Source organism: Filicampus tigris, chromosome 15 (genome assembly GCF_054856515.1).
Source record: "Filicampus tigris isolate MCC_2025a chromosome 15, RoL_Ftig_1.0, whole genome shotgun sequence".
Classification (NCBI taxonomy): Eukaryota; Metazoa; Chordata; class Actinopteri; order Syngnathiformes; family Syngnathidae; genus Filicampus; species Filicampus tigris.
The window spans coordinates 7183611-7205272 of record NC_141231.1 but is presented as its reverse complement, the minus strand read 5'-3'; the positions used below and the strand labels follow the sequence as shown (position 1 = coordinate 7205272).

Sequence of the window (21662 nt, the reverse complement as noted above, 5' to 3'; positions counted from 1 at the left end):
GTTCAAGTCACAGTCAAGTCGAGTCTTTCAGAAGCTTCTGCTTTTCCCCACTTCTGAAGGGTCGCCTCTATAGTTGTTTGAAACGTCTGAATTTAAACCAGAGCTTAATGCGCAGTTAAACTAAAACAATAAATGATTTTATTAACTGCATATTGATCAGATACCACAGCTCAAAATGGAAAACAGCATTTAACACACACACATACGTGCGCATCCCCTCCGTCCACTGCTCCATTAGGTCTGAATTGTAGCTGTGATGTGTAGGACCCAAGGGAGGTGTTATTGTCACAACTGATTTACTCGCCACCATCTGACACGGGTCGTGGGGCCTTGGGTATGATGTGTGTGTACACGCGTGCGTGTGCGTGCGTGTGTGTGGCTTAGAGTCCTTCACAGAAAGCACCATTAAAGGTTGTTAAATGCTTAACTGCAGCCTCATATAAAGAGGCTTGGTCACCGGGAGAAAATGAATTTGTGCTTCATAATCATTCACTTTATAGTACGATTCTTAATTATACCACAAGTATGCACGTTCTAAATTCTGCAATACTAATATGCTATGCTATAAAATGAATCTCACAATACTCTTTGAAATGAAAAAAAAAACAACATAAGAAAATCAATTTAAAATTAGTTAAACTTATCAACTTCCTACAATCATTCATGTCTTTGAAAAAAATGAACAGAGTAAAATTTAGATATGCATCCATCCAAAAGTGCTTGTCCTAATTAGGATTGCGACTGAAGTGAGTTTGGGTCTACCTGCACCATATCGCCTAAAATATAGAAGTATTGTATCGTCTATGAAAAAAGTATTCAAAATGGAAAATGAAAATCAAGCAAGTCTCAGACAAGTCAAAGAATTACAAGAACAAAGTCAAAACATTATGTGAAAAAAGTCAACATTTTTCGAAAATGTAAAAAAACCCATTTCTGACCATAGAATCTTAATTTAAATAATATAATAAGACAAAACACTAATTTACAAGAAAAGCCATACATTTCCAATAGAAATGTATTAGTATTACAAGAATGAAGTCCCAATTTTATCGTAAAAGTTCTAAATCATAATTTAATCCATTCTCCCTTATGAGACTGTATAAAGTATTTGTCTGTCTGTCATGAGAATTAAGACAGACATGACAAGAAAAAAGTAATTTTACTGCTTCATCATAATTTTATGAGATAGAAGTAGTGATATTAGAAGAGGGAAAATAATTTTATGAGAAAAATATAAATTACGTGGAATGATCATGACTTTATGAGAAAGCAAAAGAGAAGCAACATTGCAATAATTCAGTCAAAATTTTACACAAAAAGTAATTTTCATGCGAATGTCATTTTTTTATTGTTTTATGACATAAAGTAGTTATAGTATGAGGACAAAACACTATGAAAAAAGTACAAGTTGTAATTTTATGAGGAAAGTCATAATTTATTAAAAAAACTCATCATTTGAGGTAATTTGGTTAATATTATGAGCATAAATGCATAACTGTGTTAAATGAGGACCGTTGAGGATCTTGACAAGTTACACTGTTGTAACATTTCAAGGGCAAATCAACCCAAACACATTTTTTTCAAGAACATGTTCCCATCAGGCCCACAAGTTGAAAAATGGCATTCTGATTAATATTACGTTTGTGGAATATGTGTTAAGCAGCAAAATCCACCCCTTTTTAGCCATCTCAGGGGGCGGCCATTTTGTCACTTCTGTCGACTGAAAATGACATCACAACTACCCAGGGCTCAGGTAACGACCAATTACAGCTCACCTGTTTTCTAAAGCTGAGCCGTGATTGGTCGTTGCCTGAGCCTTGAGCAGTTGTGATGTCATTTTCAGTCAAAAGAAGTGACTTAATGGCCGCCCTCGGAGATGGCTAAAAATGGGTGGATTTTGCTGCTTAACTCATATTCCACAAACACAACATTAATCAAAATGCCGTGTTTGAACTAGTGGACCTGATGGGAACATATTCTTGAAAAAATGTGTTTGGGTGGATTCCTCTTTAAATCAATTAAGTATGGATGAATTGTGTCTGACACTGACACAATACCATGGAAATAAGATCCCATTTCAATGATTGTATTTTCAACTTCCCACGAGTTGTAAATGTACCTGCACAACACCTGTTGCGACTTCCTACCATTGTGTCGCAAGTCATCTGACAAATTGCATACCCGACTTAATCTAATTCTTTACTCGTTGGGGGGAAAGTGTCAGGATTTGAAGCTCAATCTAAAAGAGTGGATTGGGATAATCCCCCATTATTTGAGGGAGGGTTCAGCTCTTGGCCACCAAAATGTCACACCTGCTGAGACGCTCAAGGTGGTGAAAAATATGGGTCAATGTTTGGTCCATCTGGTCTCCAGAAATACATTTAGAGTAGGTGATCAAATTCTTTTGATGATTCCATGACAAGTCAGCCTCTTGAGTGAGTCAAACAGTACTTTAATGACAGCTGCCGTTCCCAAACTTGTTCGGGGTCAGGTTTCGCACCCGCCGCTTCAGCCGTAATAGTGTTCACCTGCTGCTTGGTTGGAGAGATTTGAACCAATATCCTGCCTGTACTACCTTTTCTTGTCCTGGCAACCTGAGAGGGGAAGAAGGCGGCCATCAGTGGCTGAGGAACGGCAGCTGGCCACCCAGAACTTACTCGTTTATTCATGCGTTTGAAAATGTCCTACGTAGATATTACGGTGCTGCCATTTTAAATTAGCGCATTATTTTGTGTTGATGTTAAATATTGGCAAAGAACAAGCACTTAACCCTCATATTTAAAGAGCTGAATTAACAAAATCAGACTAAAATGGATAAAAAAATAAAACAAGTGAGGTGGACACAAATGACCGGCGCTGAGTCCAGGCCAGCGTTTTCTCCATAAAATAGTCCTTGTTATACTCCAGTTTCACTTATCGGTAACATTGTTTACTATCTTTCAATTTTTTTTGTACGAATAAAGGCCTTTCATATAATAATATAATATATAATAAAGTACTCTGCAGTTGAGTAAATAAAAATCCCTTAAAATACAATGACTTAATGACAGTAACGTATGATATCTACTCCTAAAAATGTAGCACGGCTCAACGTCATTTAAAGGCTTGGCAACTGACTGCTGTATGCGGGAGGTTATCTGATCTCCATATTTCAAAGGGCTCATTATCAATTAAACAGGTCAGGTTGCTGCGGAAACGCTCCGCTAATTATTTATGGTAACGAGGGGCAACTACGACACGTAGCGTGTATATTTTAAAAAATTAACTTAATATCACTTGTATCGTCACCATATGCGATGGGTGCGTCAAGACAGCATACAAGCAGTATATCCACACGCACACACACACACACACACACACACACACACCCGCACACGCACGTGCACACCTAGCTTTCAGTTTTAATCCACTTAATTGAACCTGACTTTGAATGCCTAAACAAATGGGTGGAATTCACAGGGGGTATCTGATCCCTCCCAGGCTAATGGATTGCAGATTCCTTTCCCATAAGGGCAGTCGAGCGCAAACAAGTCCAAGTAATCTCCCAATTGATGAGGGGACTCGCTATCTTCATCACATTCCCACTTTAAAGGGGCTGTTAAAAGCACTCGATGCAATGCCGATGGTTGGGGCAGGTGCTCATTGGTGGAACTGAAGCTAGTTCGGAAGCATTCATATGAAGCATTGTTTTTTGTGTGACTAGAAATGTATGGTCGCAGACTAGCACAATGTAGGGGAAAAATAAATAAATGTCCAAACCAATATATTGTTATTAGACTGCATCAATATACCATACTGGAGGGGGGAAAAACACTATAAGAATAAGTCATGCTGTGCAGGAAAAATGTTGAAATTTGGAAAGAATAAAGCCATAATAATAGAAGAAAAAATGTAGGTATTTTATAAAAATAAATGATTTTTTTGAGAATTGAATCTCATTTAAAAAAGTCCTTTATTGTACAAGAAAAATGGTGGCATTTTAGAAGAATAAAGTCATATTAGCAGAAAAAAAGGAAATTTATTGGAACACATCAGTTTTACTCAGAAAAAGGTGGAATTTGACAAGAATGAGGTAATTGAGATACTTGAAAGTAATTTTGTAAACTAAGCATGGATGTCGCAATTTTTGCAGTCATGTACTTTTATGTATCACGTGTGAAGTTAAATACTCCTTCTGACTGCGAGAAAAATATAGGTACTAAATCTGTCTAATCGCTGTCGTTTGTGTTGTTTTTGTTAATTACTTTGCTGACAAGAAACACTCATTAAATATTTCTGATTCACATTGCATGAAAGACCTTCAATCACAGAATTGATGGTTCTCGCCACCGTATCGATTGCACAATTTCTGGATTGCGCTACTATCGATGTCATTGTGAAAATACTGCGATAAGATGTTGTGGTTCTGAAGTCGTATCTGTTCCACAAACGTTTGGCAAAACAATAAGATTACAATAGTAAAGTTGACCCATGTTGAGATGTCAACGGTACACGTATGCTATATAATAGGGCTGTTCGATTTTGCCTAATAAGAAAAACCCAATTATTTTCTCTCAAACCCGATTTTACGATTACGAGTACGATTTCTTTGTAAAATAAAAAATAATGAAAAATGAAGTATTTTGAATGTCTTTTATTCAAACTTCATTTTTCTTTCTTTGAACTCAAAACGCCAGTCAATTTAACTTAATACACACAGAACAATCCATTTGGATTAACAGCATTTTACTTGCACAATAAATTTCAGATCTGTTTTTAATTAAACCAATAATGAAAGAAGAAAGTGCATATACCATCTGAAACGAAATCATCAACATGAGAGAAGGTAAACAGTCAGGTCTGTAAGCCAAACACTCTGTCAGCAAGCCATTTTGCTAACCAGCTAGTGACTAGCCTTTCACATTTCTCCCTGGTCTTACATAAATCAATGATTAGTGCAAAACTGTTACTCAATAATACAATGCACTGTCAAGCTTAAGGGACGACTTTCAGACGTTGAGTTACTTGCTTGCAGGTTGTATTGTACATGCGGGGCACACACTACACTGCAGATCTATATTTGCCCGATTTATTAACTAAACACTCACTTGCCTGAGCAAATAGCAGAATCGCCGGTAGCCATGGATGTTGTCGTTGTTTCGGACTGCGCGCTCGTGGGAGGAAGCGGAAATGCAGAGGAAACTACGGTGGCTTGGATACACCAAAAATAACAAAATCTAACGTGCCGATTTGAACGTTTATAACATAGTTTTATCCATAAAATTTGGTTACAGTTCAAAAATGGCTTAATCGAGCAGCCCTACTATATAATCACAAAAAAATCGCAAGGCAATCCAAATAAAACACTGTCCTGTGTGTTTTGCATAAAAAAGCAACTAAAAATCCAATGTATCCGCATTATGGATTCATCTGATCCAAAGGAAGCCAAACAAGTGACAAATTTATTAATTTATTAAAGTCCTGTCTCATTCATCAGGAATCGTCATCATTATAATCAACGTGGTCATCACCATAAAGGAATAAATTAGACATAAAACATTTGCCCACATAAACAAACATATACATCACAGCCCTGGGTTGCTGCAGCACCTCTTGGGTTTTTTTCTTTTCGAGTAGAACAAGACACACAAATGCATAGATGTAACTGGACCCCTATAGGAACCGTAGTTACGACGACATCTAGCCATATGTTTGAAGAATGTACAAAGTCCTCCCTCACTGGATAGTTCTTTTATGGTCCTCGTATAAAAATAAAGTCTCAACAAAGATAAACCATTATATATATATTCATATATATATATGTATAATGACATTTGGCAACAACCAGACATTTAAAGACTTCTGCACCTGAACACACCGAAGACGACAAAATAAAGCAGTAGGAGGAATCGAGGGATGCTTAATTCTCAGTCTTCATACTGTCCCTAAGACGTCAATACCTGGAATTGAACACTACATACAATATTAGGCCAAGTGCTTTTTACGAAGGAGTTTGTCCTCCACCCAAACGGAACTGATGATGGGATACTGGTGATTTCCAAGTTTCCGCTAGTCTGCCATACAATCACGATCTTATTTGGTCCATAGTCCAAGAAGACAAAAAAAACAAGATCATAAAAGTTTGTCCATTTTCTTGGAATCAACCAATCAGAACTGTCCGTGGTCCACTTCGTCCAACCAGGAGGCGGGACTTGCGGGGAAGTCCGGGTAGCCGCCACTGCTGCCGGTGGAGAGGTCCGAGCTTGGGCCGTTGGCGGCACCGATGGAAACCCTCACAGCGGGGTTAACCCCCCCGCCTTGGGTCATGATGGACAAGCCCGACTCAGGGTAGACCAGGCTGGTGATGAGCGGCTGGTGCCGAGGGAGCGCCGGGTGAGACCCCGGCGACTGCGGTAGGCCGTAGGGGCTGTTGGAGCGCATGTCGTGGAATTGGTCTTGCGAGGGCAAGGCGGCGTGCTCCAAAGGGAAGGAGGCGTGGTTGTTGCCCCCTTGGCGGGCCCCCATGGCTGGGGAGTTGCTGCTGTAGATGCCGTTGCTGTGGCCCAGCTCAGACATGGGAGGTTCATCTGTTTCAGGTGCCCAAAAGACAGATAAGGTTGGTTTGGTTTTTTTTGCATCATCTTCCCTGTCGTGTGAGCGAGGAAATGAGTTCTACCTGTAAAGGACACCTCGGCGTCACTGTCCATGCCCTCTTCCTGGATGCTGTCTTTGTCTGACTTGGAGCTTCCACGCGACCTCTTCATGTTCCGGAAGTATTGGCCCCACCTCTGGCGCCCAGCGTCTTTTTTTAGCCTCTTTTCTTTGGCTCGCCGGTTCTGGAACCAAACCTGTGGCGGAAAAACATGATAGTGACGCCTTTGGAAGTACCTCTGAGAGCTGTGTCAACCCCAGCCTCGCTTTCAGAGGAATTGCCTCACACCGATGCCACAATTTTCATTTTCAGGTGGCCCAAAACGAAGGATACCCAGAGATGGGAAATCCAGGTCCAGAAAGTTAAAACAGCCACAATTTGGCTTGAGCCACAGGTGCTTCTACTCAACCGGCAAGTAAACGAGCTCGGTTGATTAGAAGCACCTGTGGCTCAAATCAAACTGTGGCAGGCTTTTTACTTTCTGGACCTAAATTTCCCATCTCTGAGGATACCATCTGTCCATTTTCTACTAGATCGTTATTCCTCACAAGGGTCACGGGTGACCTGGAGCCGATCGCAGTTGAATTTGGGTGGTAGGCAGGGTACACTCTGAACTGGTCACAGGATATAGACAATTCACACTCAGCTTCACAACTAAGGACAAATGAGAGTTTTGAATGAAAGAATGAATGAAGTAAATCTAGTTAATTTTGGCTTTCAAAAAATCTATTCCGTTGCCACTTGTACATGATAGAGAACACTGCACTTCACATATACATACACTTGTATATAAAGTATGTAGCAATGAGGGTAAACTGCCATTTTCCTTCTTTCTTTTTTTTTTTCCTCTATTTTCTTTTTTTGTTTTAGTTAGCTTTGGGAGTGAAATTTAAATGTATTTATTTTGCTTTCGTTTTTTTTTTTTCATGTAGGGCAGGGGTGTCCAGACTTTTTTGTTTGTTTATTGAACATGTAAACAGATAACCGAAAACAATCAAATAGGAAGTAAAAAAACAAAGTAGAGAAGGGATTACTGTTCATCATTAAACAAAGTTCACTTGTTCAAAAGGGAGTAGGAAGAAGTAGAGAATTTATCAAGTCCTACCCTTTGGTCTTTGTGTATTTTGACTTGTTTCAAAGTAATATAATCATAGGTCATTCATGTAGTCCGTCTCAACAAGAAAAGAAAAGGGGAAAAAATGTTTTCCGTCTTTCCCTGCTGCAACGGATCAGGATCGTTATCAAGCTGATTCACAGCTTCCTGATGAGCTGATCATTTGAATCAGGTGTGTTGCAGGGGAGAGAGATGGAAAAAATGCAGGATAACAGCCCTTAAGGACCGGAGCTGTATATGCCTTACTCCGGTCCTTGAGGGCCCCTATCCTGCATGTTTTCCACGTTTCCCTCCTCCAGCACACCTGATTCAAATGATCAGCTCATCAGCAAGCTCTGCAGAAGCTTGATAACTATCCTGATCCGAAAACATGCAGGATGGGTGCCCTCGAGGACCGGAGTTGCCCATCCCTGGTTTATAGGATCCTGTGAAAGCTTGGTGACTTTTGTTTGTTATTTTGGCTTAGGCTTGGCCTTTAGAAAATGCTTCATTTTGTTCTTATATCGTAGTCCGCCTCGAATTTTCAACAACTATACTCTTGCTGTAAACTCCCCATTTCTCGGTCTTACTTTTCTTTGAATATTTCACGAGAAAAAACGTATCCGAAGACGTCACAATTTTAATTAAAGACCCTCCGAAGTGAATTCGGAGATTTGGATTATACATGTTGTAAGATAATTTTTGAAAATGTGAAAAGATTGAGAACTACTATAAATAGTACTAGATATCGCATTCTTTAAATGTTTCACCTAAATAACGAAGAGGGCAAAATCGGCCTCTGTAGGTTGCTCTGCCATAATTTTCGAGGAGTGTTACGGCAGACAAACCTGTTACTTTTGCTGTTCTTTTTATTACACAAGCAAAAAGGCTCATTGCGATCTAAATTGGAAGTGCTTTTAACAGTAAAAAAAATGAGGGCGAAACATCTCCATTTTTTCGCCATTTAATCTCCCACGCACACGTAAAGCGCAAAAAGGCGTTTTACATGTGCATTAATGAGATTCCGCCCTGGGTGAACTCTCCTCGCCTCTTTTCCTTTCACGGAATAATGAGGAGCATTTTAGTGGCTTCCGTCCCCCACGTTTGTCCTTGCAAATAAAACAATATATACGGCCGCCGGCGTGGGGGCTCCTCGGCCCCGGCGACAATACGAGAGTGGGGCTGGCTCTCGCCATTGTTAACGAGCTCGTACTTAAACCACGCTGACTTTGATGTGGACTTCATTTTGCTCCACCTCGCCGTAAATTCACCCTGGCGTTCGGCTGTGCGGAGTGCTGCGGTGCCAGCTCGGCCGCCCATTGTCCCGCCGTAATGAACTCAGGACACTAATGGATCAGCTTCCTAATGGATCATAATAAACCTTACCTGTACGACCCGCATGTCCAGGCCCGTCTCGGAGGAGAGTTGCTCGCGGACGTGGCGGGCCGGCTTGGGAGAATTATTGTAGGCGTTCTTCAGGGTCTCCAGCTGCTTGGCCGTGATGGTCGTTCGGGGCCTTTTTGCGGTCGAGTCGGCTTCTGAAGGACAGAGTAGGAGAGGCACAATGGGAGTCAACGGAGGAACGGGACAAAGACAAAGGGCAACTTTAAAGAAATTGAGGATTTTCTGGCAATGGGACATGAAAGGCCCTATAATCCTAACCCTAACTCCTATGCTAATCACTAATCCCTGACCCACACTGCTAACACTATTCGTATTCCTTTTTAACAAATCGTTGGGCATAATTTGTTGCACTGGAACTAACTTAAAAGACCTTATAACCCTAACCCAGATCGCTAAATCTAACGTTGAATGCCTAACCCTAACTGTAAACCAAATGGCTAACCCAAACTCCTAAACCAGGGGCGTCAAACTAATTTCTGTCGCAGGCCACACTGTCGTTATGGTTTTCTCCAGAGGCCTGTTATGAGGTGAACTCAAATAAATGTATGATCACCTCTTATTTCAAATACACAACAAATCGATGAATAACCCGTTTTGAAATCAGAGGCCAGTAAAAACGGCTTGCTCAAATATTATTACATTTAATTTAAAAAGGGGATTGGTAACAAAAAATGCTTGCAATATCTCAACAAGTGAAGACAATTTGTAATTTTGGTATTTTAGCAATCAACGTGAAATCGCGAAACGTTTGCTTTAGCAGGCCACAGGAAATGTTGTGGCGGGCCATATCTGATAACTGGGCCTTGGGTTTGACACCTGTGCCCTAAATCCTAATTCCTTTCAAATATATCCAAACTCTAATGATAATCCCTGTCCCTATTCCTACTCTTAAAAAAACAAAGGGTTGGGCATTCGTACAGAAAATTGTCCTTTGGTGTGATTGTGAGTGTGATTGTTTGTTGTGTGTCCTGCAATTGGCTGGCAACAAATTCAGGATGTACCCCGCCTACTGCCCAAAGATGGCCGGGATAGGCTCCAGCATGCCCGCGACCCTCGTGTGGATACGTGGTTCTGATAATGAGTGGAATGGAATTTGATCATCATTGCACATGTACAAGTGAAGTAACGAAATTCACTTCACAGTTACAACCCATCCAAGAGACATAAAAAACAATGACCAACAGAGACAGAACGAAGAAGCTTGACGAGTTGCAAAAAATGACGCCTTGATTTTCTTAGATGAAAAAGAAAAAAAAAAGGAAGAGCGGAGGGGAAAAAAAACAAGCCCCAAGCTTTGCTCCTATAAAGGAGGGGCACATTTCTGCACAGCATCACGAAATGAAACAACAACGATGCAAATACTTGCGCATGTGGGAGGGGAGGGGCTACCAGGTGCGGCGACTGCAGCCTTTCAAGGCCATCAGATATAGTATGGTATATATTCTATATAGTATAGTAAATCCTCGCTGTCGTGTGAAAAACACGCACGTTTAAAAAAAAAAATCACGTTAATGACGTCTGTAATGCAGAAACCCCATTCACATAAAAACATGTTAAAAATGGACATAAGTGTTTTTTCAGAGTACAGTGAATAATACACTGGTATTATTGCAGTGTAGTATATGGTATAGTAAAATATATATTATAATAAAATGTGTCAATTTTCAAACGACAATTGTTTCCTCTCTCCTCTCTGTTACATCAGATGTCTTCAAAGGGTGAATCATTTGACTTTATTTAGCTAATTTGTATTTTTTTTGTAATGTTAAAATGTTACTTGAAACTTTGCCTGGACAGCGAGTTAGGTTTTATGACAGCTAGCGAATTGTAATTCACGATAAATTATTCCCTATGTTTTGTTAGTAGAACAACTTGGAAGTCAACCTTTGTCATGAATCGATTTCTGTTCTGGAGGTTTCACTGTACCTTTGTACCACTTAAGCTATATGACGTATGGTGCTCTCACAAATACAACCAATTAGGTATATGCGATACAAAAACAAGTCAGCCCAAACTATGAGGCAAAGACAAGTTTAACAGCTAAAATGACCCCGGAATGCCCATTAAGTAAAACCTGGCATCTTATTAATTGCATCACATCTGTTGGCAAAACATCCTCCAAATGGCTGTCCCACTTCCCCTAAGTAATTGCACCCTTTCATCAGTAAAATAAACGTGTGTGTTTTTGGGGGTGAAAAGTTGAGTTGGGTGTATATTGAAACAAACAGATGGGGAGATAAAAAGGGGGCTTGAAATGTCGTGCGGCACAAATTAATGTGGGTCTTTTGGGCCCTCTAATAGCTGAGTGCATCGTGTAGCTTAATTGTATTAAAAGGAATAGTAAACAATATGACACACGCACACACGCACACACACCTCTCTGTTTAGCGGTCTCGTAGTCAGCCTTGCACACCAGCCGGCTGTCCTCCATCAGGTAGTACTCGTCGCCCGTGGCCAGCTGCCGCTTGCACACGATGCAGGCGAAGCAGTGCAGGTGGTAAACGAAGTCCTGAGCGCGTCTCACCACCTGCGTGGGCGGGATGCCCTGCTGACACGCCGCACATTTGGTGCCAAATCTCCTTTGGAGAAACGGGTGCGGACAAAGTGGATTGTCACTTCACGTCTTGTAGACACAATACGAAAAACTATAACATTAGCTGTGATTGAGTCAGAGCCAGCAAGACAGCTGAATCAAACGTGAAACACTTTTTAGTTCAATGAAGTCTCATTTGTCTTCAGAAGTGGACACTATTTGGTCGATTAGCCAGAGGTTGTCCAATCACATAAGTAAGTTATGGCATATTCACTCCATCAAATGATTTAATAGCCAAAACAGGTCTGCTTTGTATTCACAACCTTGTGTAAAATTATGTTATCAAGCGGGCAAACTACATCCGCAGCACATACTGAACCCAATAAAGCAGGTCAGTATTTCACTAATTTTCTTACTACACCACACTTACACATTGTAAACAGACTTTTAACATCCAACTGATAAATTTGACAATCTCCTGCTAAAATTGTAATGAGAGCAGACTTGTTTTTTTTGGTTTTTTTTCATTCAGTCTCAGCTAATGTTAGTATAGTCAACAAAAATGAAATCACTCAAATTTACATTAGGAAAAATACATTTTCGCAAACAAAATCAAATAACAAATGAGCCAAACTTGGTTAATTTAAGCATTTGTACAAAATCCTACTAAATTGTCCTCACAGTCGTGGTCATGAAATTTTGCTTTCCTGTCATTTCAAAAAGATTAGAATTAAAATCTTTATTGTCATTGTCCAGCATTCCTTATACGTCGAAAACAACCCGCCAAGAAATTCAGCTTTATGCCAACAATAGTGTGATTGTGGTCATGGAATTTTGTGATCAGTTCCCGTATTCAGTGACGACATTTTGTCCAAATGTTACAAAATTGAATTGACAAATGACAAATAATTTGTCCTCACCTCTTGTTAAATGACTGGAAAATGACTACAGCATCGATGTCAGACATTTAGTTTCAACTTTGTGAGAGGTTTTAGGAAATTAGTACTAGTGTTAGGAACCCTTTAGACATGTTAACACATATCTGATGGTGCCAATGAAAAGGAATCATGATTGTATTGGAAAAGGTAGACATTTTGATATAGCTCTCGCATTGGACGTCAAGTCAGTCTACTGTTCAGGCGTCGCAAATGTGCTGTTGTGTGTGTGTGTGTGTGTGTGTGCTCACTTGAAGAAGTCGTCTTTGCAGTAGACACTGTCCCCCCGGCTGAAGCACTTGTCAGCCAGCTGAGTGTGGCAGTCCGCGCATTTGAGGCATTTGCTGTGCCAGTGGCGCTCCAGCACTTTGAGGATGAAGCGGTCAACGATGTGCTGGTTGCAGCCTGCACACACTGGGATGTCTGGGCAGAAAGACGGTGCAACAACAGCAACAAGTCAGTTTATGCTGATACCAAGTATCGATACGTTGATGAAGTATCGATACTTTCGATATCTTATGTTATGTTATGTTATGTTATGTTATGTTATGTTATGTTATGTTATGTTATGTTATGTTATGTTTTGCACGTTCTATAACATACTTTTGGAACATTTGAGGTCCTTAAAGTTGAGCTTTGTGAATGGAGTTTTATTTATTGCAGTCCTGTGTTTCAGGAACAGTTACTGGAACAGTTTATGCACTCGTGACACTTGAATAAATGTCAAATGGCACTTAAGTTAAAACTTTGGAAACACATGCCTCCGTTTTTTTTTTAATACATATTTTTAATTATCGAAATACGTATCGCAACCCAAGTATCGGGATCCGTATCAGATCAGGACAAAAGTGTATCGACCGTCATATATATATATATATATATATATATATATATATATATATATATATATATATATATATATATATATATATATATATATATATATATATATATATATATATATATATATACACACACACACACACACAACACGCACGCAAATTCTAATTAATAGTAAAAATACAGGATTATTTTGCCTCAAATTACTTACTTAATCAGTTATAATGATTGAAATGTTTATTATTTATTTGTCAAGTACCAATATATTAGGGGGAAATACATATATATATATATACTGTATATATTTTCAAACCCATTTTTACTGGCATTTGTTTTGTCCCTGTTGAGTGAGTGGCTAGGTGATGATGGGAACATAGTTTGTCATGAGAATGAATATCTCTGTTGTAATAATGTGTACAGTGGGCAGTCCGCCACAGTGCAAAAACAAGTAAATCAAAAGTTAATAGATGTAAAATATGCAAGTAAGGCTCTGAAAGGCACAACCACTGTCACCTATTAAATCACATGTATAATTGGGACAATAAACAATAAAATGTTTCGAAACCATCTCAAAAGCAATTATTGAGTGTAGAAATATAGGATGGAAATATACGTAAATTGTATTTATAACATAAATCTAAAATATAAATATAAATATAATATGTAAATTGACTTAAAATGCACCTGGCTAGTACAATATACTACATTAAATAAATGAAAAATGTATATAAATTACTATGCATGAATGGCAAGTTTTATTTGTGTTTTACTTTTTTTCATGAATTAAAATTGAACTCAAGTGCACATTAGGCTGACAAAAGCACTTTAAGTCAAAGTCACAATATTTTACAGTTCATGAGATGCTTTAACCCTTATAAACATGTAACAAATATATTAATTTATGATAAAGGCCCATAATCTGGTTTGTTACCATCAAATTAGCAAGAGGGTATAATAATGTCTGACCAATTTGAGAGAGAGAACAGCAGAAAGCTCACAAGGAATTCAACGTGGTTATCATTTATTAAAACAAACGCGGCAATGGTGCTTGAGGCCATGCAACCTGCATGAAGCCTTTCTGGAGTCATACGGGTGACGTCATCAGACAGGTGCTCATTCAGCCATTCAAGAAAGATAGAAAACCTCCCAACAAGTCATTTGCTCGCTTTTGGAGCTGCACTTTGAATATTAAAACAACAAAAGGGCCACTACTCGAACCCCTTTAAGTCGAAATAATTCATCGTGGAACAAGTTGGAGAAAGTAGATTAAACGCAAGATAAAACATAATAAAAACATCACGTGTTTATTTGTGGTTTTACTTACATTTTAAATCGATAAAAAAAATTCCTAAAATTTGTATAGAAATGTTTTGTTTACCTAAACGAAAAAAAAAAACATTGACGTCTGTCGTATGAATCAAAACGTAGAGGAATTCAGACGAAAATGGAATAGGAGAAGAATTGCGAGGAAGAAGTAAAAGCGATCCAAGACGAAGCCGAATGCGGAAATACTTTTGATACTCAGACGTAAAAAAAAAAGTCCAGGCGAGTTTTGTGGACGCAGCTGGTGTCATAAAGCCCGATGATTAACAAATATCGGGACATTTTCGTCGAAATTCTCTTTCTCTGGTAGCAAGACATTTACACATCAATATATTATTCTTTGCACACGCACACATACGCTTAAAAGTGTAAACATTATCGTGGGCCGTGGAGACTGATTGTGATTGTAAGCTTTGTAAATGTTGTGCTGTTCCTAATGGTTCCTAATATCGCCTACCGGTATATTCACACATGCAGCGCAAATGATACAGCTCTGTCCATACCTAATATTTTGGCAGTATACGAAGGCACAAATAATAAACGTTTTACATGAATTACATGTAAAATGAAATACTTTTAATTAATTTTGTAAAATGTATGTTTCTAAGTGATATTAATGACTTACAATTGACACGACATTAATTGCACCTGTCATGCTAAACAAAGGAAAAAGCTTGAAAATGAAATGAAGGGGGGGAAAGCTGCAGCTTTAATTGTAAATTAAATTTAGATAATTTGCATTGTCCATTCAATAATTAGCAGGTATGTATTTCGTTCCTAAAAACGTTGTGTCGAAAATGAACGTATTTTCCAATTATTATGCACGATTGTCTTTTTCGAATGTTTTCCAGTTTGTTTTTTTTAAAAATGACTGTGACTACGTTTTAACACACTCGAGTCATGGGCGTTCCCTTCAGTTGTTGTGGAGTCCTGCGAGACTGGTGTTTATTTAGGGCCGATGCGTGCTGTTCAATAGCAATGTTGATCGGGCCAGCACCCCAATGAATTTTATTGACGCTCATCTTTGGCACAAAATGGCGCCTGGGGAAATCAGGGTGAGTGTAAGCATGCTGAGGAATCGAAAATCAATTGCGCCATTTGTCCACATTTCAGCAAGTGTGTATATATGTGAACGAGGGCAAATATGTTTTTTTTTTGGCAGCAGCTTTGGCTATATTTTTAACCGCTCGTTGATTGTTCATTTTATTTGTATTTTTTTTTTTCCAACTTGGGACCTGCTTAAACTCAAATAAAGCTACGGAGGAACCTTTATTATTATGATCATTTGCTGGGGAAATGATCATAATAATAATAATAATAATTTATTACACATTATCTTCTCCATTAATTTAGTATGGACCCTTTATAAAAATCAAAATTGACCTTGATAGGAAAAAAAGTTGCTCTGTCCTGTTTCAGGGGGCTTAATTTGACAATAACGTATTATGATAATATAACATATTGATAATAAGGAAATGCTGTATTTGCTCTCATTTTGAATGCACCCGAAAGAAACATGAAATGAATAAGTTAAATTAATTTCACAGGTAACTTAATGTTCAAAATTGTTTTTTTATGTGATCAGATTTTATGCTATCAGATTCTGATTAATATTAATATTTATGTTTACAAACAATTAACAACATATCATTGATTTGTTGTGCAACTTATAGGAAAAATACTTCCCAAAGCATTTTTAAATGAATTCGGTTTATATTTTTGATGAATTTCATTTGAATGTTTTTAAATGAATGTTTTGTTATAATTTTGTGAGCGTGTGTCTGTGTGTGCGCGCGTGCGTGCGTGTTACTGTTAATATTATTGGGCTTAATTTTTTTTCTAATAATTATTGAAACATTTATGAGTGGTGTGCTTGAAAGTTGAACTTGAAATTCATTCTAATATTTGTAATTTAAAATGTATATTTACTGTATTTTTTCCACCTGACTTTTTAAAGTAGATTCATGTTTAGAGTGAACCAAGCATTTAAATATTTTGAGAGCGTTTTGTTATCAATATTACCATCTTTGTTTTTAAACGTGCACAAATCATTTTAACATGTATATATTTTTTAATAATGTATTGCATTATTATTAGTTGCGATATTTTAGTCATATTTTTTGCAATTCGTTAGGGTCAATGTGTTTATGTACGCACACGCGTGTATGTATTTTTGTGTGTGTTTTGCTGATTTGAAAGCTTAATTTACTCTAATTTTGGAAAAATTCAAGATATCATTCTCTGCATGAGTTCATGTGAATTTCGACCCCTTCAGGTGTCCCACCTGTCGTGCACGGCAGCGGGAATGTGACACCTGTTGCAGTCTCCTTTGTGTCCCTTGTTCCGGTACAGGTTGTGTACGTGTGTGTGTGTGGGGTGTGTGTGTGTGTGTGTGTGTGTGTGTGTATGGGGGGCGGGGGGGTAGAGGGACAGTGAGGGGGTCCATGCACCATATCCGTTATCGTGACGACAACATGGCGGCGGCCGCCGCGGCGGTGTGGAATGACAGAACGCGCACAACATCTGTTGCGGCCACTTGTGCAACAATGGGAGCTCATTACGCATTCATAACGTCTCCCGCACGCACGCAGCGCAGCCAAACGTGACAAGAGTGCGCATGTGCAGCGGAAGCCTAAAAGCACATCTAAAAGGGAGTTTCTGCAGTTTTCGTTTTAAACAAAGTCTTTTCGCCATCCTCATGATGCATTCAGGGACCCTGGAGAAACGGAGTTTTACAAATGTAGGAAAAAAAGGCCTAACATGCAGTGTGATGTGCTGCATGACATTGAACACCTTCATAGTTAACTACCTCCTGTTTATAATTCATTCATAGTTAAGCAATATTTGTTTCAGATAAAAAGCGCTTTTTTTTATGTAGCTCTCCTCTCACACTTTGAAAAAGAGTCAGTGAAATCTGCGGGGTTTTTTTTTTAGTGAACGGTTCCTCGCTAACAAAAAAACGGCGATGAAAATGAAATATAATTATTAATTACGCTCATATAATTTGGTCTGCACTGTCATAAAGGTTGTAAGAAGTATAGCGTTCATTGCTCCTCTTACTACAAAATGAAATAAAATCAATCAAAAGCGACCATCTTGAAAAACCACTATAATAATAATAATAATAATAATAATAATAATAATAATAATAATAATAATTCGTTCTTATAGTCTTACCTTGACTTGCGCTGTAGCGGGAGAAATTGGCGTTATTCTGACAACTTGAGCCCGGGTGTTCGAGCAACATTTTGCAATTCTGATGCTGTATCCTCTCGCCCCCCAAAAATGAGATTCACTTGGCTTGTTAAAAAAAAGGCAGAAAAAAAAACAAAAACAAAACAAAAGTGTTGGTGTCTCCCGTGTGTTGTCACCCAGAAGAGGGAGAAGTCAGCAAATGTGCATGTGTTGCTTCCGTGTGGCCGGAGATGATGCTCAGGAGGAAGGAGGGCGGGAAGGTGGGGGGCGGTACTCGTGCGCGGTCAGCTGATCCATTCAGACTAACCTACGGCAGGGTGGGAGGTAACTGTCCACGGTGCTGAATAGCCCCATGCGCTATCACCCCCCCGCCCCTCTTCCACACACACACTTTTGAGGACATTGTATTGTGTAAACAGAGGTATGCACCCACGTCCCCCCCCCCCTATATAGATGCTGTGATGCTTTTCACGTACAGAGATTCACCTCTTGTGACACTTGTCTGAATTTATTGTGCTTCTGTTTTTCACTTAAAATTTTGTAAAAGTTACATTTTATTTTTTGCATTTTCAGATTTTTGTGTGCATTACTAATATTTGTTCATATTTGTAAACTAATATTCGTAAATCCCCAAATTGTATCAAATATTCTTTTGTGAGATACATTTAAGTTGTTATTCATAAGATAAAACTTTTAAAAATGTATTGTAGGCCTACTATTTTTTCACTTTATGTTTAACTCATTTTAACTTAGTTTAACAAGTTTTTAACGAACATTTTAGGTGCATTGAAGGCTACATCAGTTGTTCTCAAACCTTTTTGCAGGTTGTTGCGAGGTGGGAGTTCCACCTATGTACTGTACAATACATTCATCCAATCACAGATGCCAGAAGCTTCCACGTTTTAGGAATGAATGAGGAAGTACTGCAGGTCCCATGTTGACTCCCTGAACTTTTGCCAAACAAGTTAATAAAGCTCTCTTGCTCAAAGTCAGACGGGATCGGATAAAATTAAACGATGGGCGGCTGCAGAGCAGTGAACCTCCAGCAACAGGCTAATACAGTTTCCATAATTTCCGATGGGAACACTTGTTTTCAAGAGGTCAACCTAAAAAAAATATTTGCAATAATATGTTCTATGCGGCTTCACTATTCGAAAGATGGACATTTGATTGATATTGCATTTGTGGAATATGCGTTAAGCAGCACATTTGACAAGTTTTTAGCTTTCTCAGGGGGCGGCCGTTTTGTCACTTCTGTCGACTGAAAATGACATCACAGTTGCTCAGGACTCGGATAACGACCAATCATGGCTCACCTGTTTTGTGAAGCTGAGCCACGATTGGTTGTTATCTGAGCCCAGAGCAACTGAGGTAGCTAAACACAGGAAGAATTTGCTGCTTAACTCATATTCCACAAATGCAATATTAATCAGAATGTCACGATTTGACTAGTGGGCCTGCATAGAACATATTCATGCAAAGAAAATTAGTGGGTTGACTTCCCCTTTTAGGTTCACTATGTACATTCATTGTTTTATACCACATTCCAAATTATTTTGCAAATTGTATTTAAGTGTCATAAAGATGTTTTTTTTTTTAATAGAAGCAATGATATCATACATTTGTAATGCTTTGGCTTACTAAAGCCAGTTGAGTCGTGCGCATGTGCGACTGGGGTTCCCTCATTTTTGGCTGGGTGCCATGTCGCCGTCCCCATTCACAATGTGGCAATTATCAGCACACTGCTCCGTACATCCAGTTTTGATTCAATTTGACTCCAATTAGACCAATCACTTCAGGGCCAATTAGCCTGCATCATGAAAAAAAGTCGTCTGTCATAATGCCTGTGATTTGAATCAGTGCAGGTTTAGTTATTGTTTTTCCTAGTCTGTTTTTATTTTTTTTCCGGTATTGGTGCTAATCTCCAGTCCACAAGTCAGTTTGCATCTCTGCACAGATTAAGGTTTGTAAATCTGCAAGGAGGCGCACGCAGTAACGGGCTAAAGCCTGCCGCAGTGTCAAAGGAGCTTAGAAGGCACAACAACAGGGGAGGACGGTGAGGAGGGGGGCAGCATCTTCTACTGTACGCTTGCACCATCATGCAGTGCAAAAATTATCTACAGCATGTTAAACGATCCATCAGGAAGTGTTTGAATTTTTCACGTGCTTTAGGGATTTTACTTGACTTGGATAAAATAATGTTTGCAGTTGAACTAGTTTTATTTTGTGATTCTTTTTTTTGTTGTTGTTGATTCTTGTTCACTGGTGATGCCAGTGAGGAAAAATTGTGATTTCTCCATAGAACCAGAAGTGGAACTTATTATCAGTTTGCCGGTGCTCAGTACAACATGGCTCAGAATGCACAGTATACTGCTAAGTCAGCTACGTTGAATGAGAAGAGACTTGCCTCCCAGGCACACAACACCATTCATATTGTTCATTTCTTTTGTAGGATAAATTACTCCTCCTCTGCCACTTCTTTCAGGCTAATCCTACAACATCAAAAGGTGAGTAGAGTGGTACATTTACTAATGAGTTGAATTTGTTATGTGATTTAATAAAGACAATTAGCACTGTATTATAAAATACAAAACTAATCATAATAAAGCATGAGCGGGGATGTAAACAACTCTGCTATTATAAAGTGTAATTAACATGAAAGTCTCCCACTTAACTAAGCGTGTTGACTTGTGTGGGCGTGGCCTAGTGAGTGATGGCAGCCTCTCTGACTCCAGCTCAGCAGTGGGTTTTTAATCATGTGATGAGGTCAACATTAGCACATATCTCTCTTAAATGTATGGAGTAAAAGTAAAAAGTCATCAGGAAAATGGATACTCAAGTAGAGTACAGTTCGCTGAAAACTGTACTTGAGTACAGTAACAAAGTATTTTTACTTCATTATATCCCGCTACAATGTGTGACTTGGTATTTCAAACATATGTTTTTTCCAGAATATGTTCTATGCTGGCCCACAAGTTGAGACAAGGCATTCTTATTCATTTTGGAATATGAGTTAAGCAGCAAAATGCACCCGCTTTTAGTCATCTCAGGAGGCGGCCATTTTGTCACTTCTGTTGACTGAAAATGACATCATAGTTGGTCAGGGCTCAGGTAACGACCAATCATGGCTCAACTTCAGAAAACAGGTGAGGCGTTACCTGAGCCCTGAGCAACTGTGATGTCATTTTCAGGCGACAGAAGTGGCAAAATGGCCGCCCCCTGACCTGAGATGGCTAAAAATGGGCAGATTTCTCATGTTCCACAAACGCAATATTAATCAGAATGCCTTGTTTCAACTAGTTGGCCTGCAAAGAACATATTCTTGAAAAAAACATGTTTGGGTTGACTTCCACTTTAAAGGTGACATATTATTTGTGTCAGGTAGTGTATCCATGCGGCACATACACACAGTGGAGTGCATGAATTCCTGCCTCCATTAGTTGATAAATGTACATGTGGTTGCTTTTTTTCGCACCCACACTCTGAGCGCAGCTTTCGCAAGTAGAAGAATCCTTGATGTATTTTCACAGACATGTTATAATGACACCTGGGAACTGTTTTAAATTATGAAAAAAAAAAAAGTACAATATTGCCCATACATGTAATTAATTCTGCTGCTAACTAGAACAGATTATTTGTGTGAAATTGTGGCTAAAGGTGCACCAATAGCTCTATAGTCTATGTTGTTATTCATAACTTATGGCATGC

General features: G+C 38.9%; 1 protein-coding gene across 1 annotated transcript; it reads right to left on the bottom strand.

The window, feature by feature from the left end:
* Positions 1-5433: 5433 nt before the first annotated feature.
* Positions 5434-18168, bottom strand: lhx3 (LIM homeobox 3). Its single transcript, XM_086054281.1, has 6 exons — positions 17937-18168; positions 12848-13019; positions 11505-11707; positions 9111-9262; positions 6656-6827; positions 5434-6566 (listed from the first exon to the last, which is right to left on the bottom strand). The coding sequence occupies exons 1-6, from the start codon at positions 18004-18006 to the stop codon at positions 6148-6150; spliced, it is 1188 nt and encodes a 395-aa protein (XP_085910407.1). The 5' UTR covers positions 18007-18168; the 3' UTR covers positions 5434-6147.
* Between the last annotated feature and the right edge of the window lie 3494 nt (positions 18169-21662).

Excerpts from the sequence above, each read along its gene's own strand:
- lhx3 (XM_086054281.1), bottom strand. The coding sequence starts at position 18,006 with ATGTTGCTCGAACACCCGGGCTCAAGTTGTCAGAATAACGCCAATTTC. Across the intron at positions 9,263-11,504 it reads CGAGACCGCTAAACAGAGAG|AAGCCGACTCGACCGCAAAA; the intron begins GTGTGTGTGCGT and ends TCTGTCCTTCAG. Across the intron at positions 6,567-6,655 it reads CGCCGAGGTGTCCTTTACAG|ATGAACCTCCCATGTCTGAG; the intron begins GTAGAACTCATT and ends CACCTGAAACAG.